The 2,069-nt window shown below is 37.6% G+C and overlaps 1 protein-coding gene across 1 annotated transcript in view; it reads left to right on the forward strand.

Annotated features, from left to right (window-relative positions):
• The window catches only part of nus1 (NUS1 dehydrodolichyl diphosphate synthase subunit), a 7,590-nt gene that overhangs the window by 3,479 nt on the left and 2,042 nt on the right, over positions 1-2,069 (forward strand). The window contains exons 2-3 of the mRNA XM_005747786.1: positions 356-487; positions 1,878-1,978. Of these exons, the coding sequence (XP_005747843.2) occupies positions 356-487; positions 1,878-1,978 (233 nt within the window). The remainder of the gene's footprint in view (positions 1-355; positions 488-1,877; positions 1,979-2,069) is intronic.

The raw sequence follows: 2,069 nt of genomic DNA on the forward strand, positions 1-2,069 counted from the left end.
AGTAAAGGTTTAACTACAGCCAGCTTGAAGGCCTGTGGTACATAGCCGATTATTAGAGATAGGTTGATCATATTTAAATTTAAACACATGTAGATGAATGCATTAGGGGATTCAGTATTTTGCACATTGATACCTGGTTTCTCCAATCTATCTATTGACCTTCCAAGTGGTAGACCACGCACCCTACTGACTGAGCCACAGTTGCCCCTAATTTTGGATTTATTTGCTTTGTTTTAAAGAAAATAGATTCTATCAATCCAAAAGTCATGTTTCTTCACAATTACTGTTTCTGTCTTAGGTCTACTTGGTGATTTTGATCAACCTGAACTGAATGATGTGCTTTTCCTCAACCCAGGTGTTTTTCAGAAGAACAACTCTCGTCTACTCGAGGAAATAAAAAGGCAGCAACAGGATCTGCTGGGTGTTGATGGATCTATGCACAGTGTGGAGTTCCTGAGCAGTGGTAGTGACCAACACCAGCACAATGGTAAGAACCTGGCATGATATCTTTGATTTTAAGTTCATACAATTACAGACTCGGACGTACTTGGAAGCTTTTTACCAACAAGAACTTTTAAACTTGTAATACCAACATTTTGATTAGTAACTGTATTTTAATTGTATATTTCCAGATCAATGTTTTTCTTGTAATTAAATTCTGTGACTGTGTTACATATAAGTAGTTACATTCCAAAATTTCTGTGTCCACTTGTTGGAAGTGCCCACAACCTCATTTTTGTTTTCTGTATTGTTCTTCATTAGGTTAGATGGAATCCACTTATAAAACTTCAGACCCTTACACCCTTTACCTTGGAGAGCCCCAAAGCCCCCGGTTCTGGGGGCAAAGGGGTTAAACTGTAGTTTAACGTCAATTCTTTGATGCAAATATCAACATGTCTGATATCCATAGAAACCTCAGAATCTCAGCTAAATGCTAATATAAACCATTTCTACAACCACTGAACACAGCAAAATAAATAAATAAAAGAAAGACAATTAAATGAGTAGTTACGTAATTGTGCAAAAACACACACCTGAGCCACTTACTCTCAAGTTCAAACTTTTCATGTAATGTATGTACAGGCTGAACTTTTTGTCCTCACACAGTGTCAAGAAAAAAAAATTAAGTCAATGTTAAACCATGATGAGCTGGTCCTGAAGTTTCGAATTAAGACAATAAAATAATGGAAATTCTGGGTTCATCAGATTCTCTACAGATAGAAGTAGCAGGTAAAATTTCATGGGGCAGTTTCAGCTGTTCTTGGTAAAGTTGCTGTCACATCTGAGGAAGAGAAATAATTTCAGATACCCAGTTGACCAGTCATGTTTTGAGCTACGAGTCCACTGGTCTGGCTGGTCAGAGCTTTTTATTCAGACTTGGATTGGTAATAAATGCCACAAATTCATCCAGTGAAGTTACATGGTCGGTGTGAACGGCTGCATTAAGAATAGGTGAGTCAGAAAGTGTCAGTTCATTTCATCGTAGTATTTATCCACATATTTTAGTTTTCTTTAAGTAGTTCCTTTGTGGAAAAAAAATATTAGTCAACGAAATGAACATAGATGGTAACATAAATAAATAATGTCACTAATTGGCTTGTTCCACTGAGGTAATGTCTGACTGAAGCCGAAGCATCATTATATTGACCCAGCAGTTTCTCAGTTTACCCAACAATATGTTTCCCAGGTGTAATCTAAAATCCCTCAATCCATACTTCACCAGTGTGCTCCAGTAGTCTACATCAGGTGTGCAAGTAAGGTTACAGTATTAAAAATATATATATATACAAAGTTGAAAATTTGGGTGTGTATTTGCAGAAGAATACCATTAGTAGTCATATTTAATTTAATGTGTTTTTATGTGTCCTTTGTTGCAGTTGTGTCCTGCAGGCCCACAGTGAGGGTGCTGTCTCCTGACGATGGGAAGCAGAGCATTGTCCATGTAGCACAGCAGCTCTGCCGCTCTGTGGAAAACAAGGAAAGGAGCTTCAAAGACATTAATGTTTCCATGCTAGACCTGCTTCTCAGAGGTAGCACTTTATGCCTGTGTGCATGTGTAAAGATACTTT

The sequence above is a fragment of the Pundamilia nyererei genome, unplaced genomic scaffold (genome assembly GCF_000239375.1).
Source record: "Pundamilia nyererei isolate P.nyererei 1_Seehausen unplaced genomic scaffold, PunNye1.0 scaffold00204, whole genome shotgun sequence".
NCBI classification, from domain to species: domain Eukaryota; kingdom Metazoa; phylum Chordata; class Actinopteri; order Cichliformes; family Cichlidae; genus Pundamilia; species Pundamilia nyererei.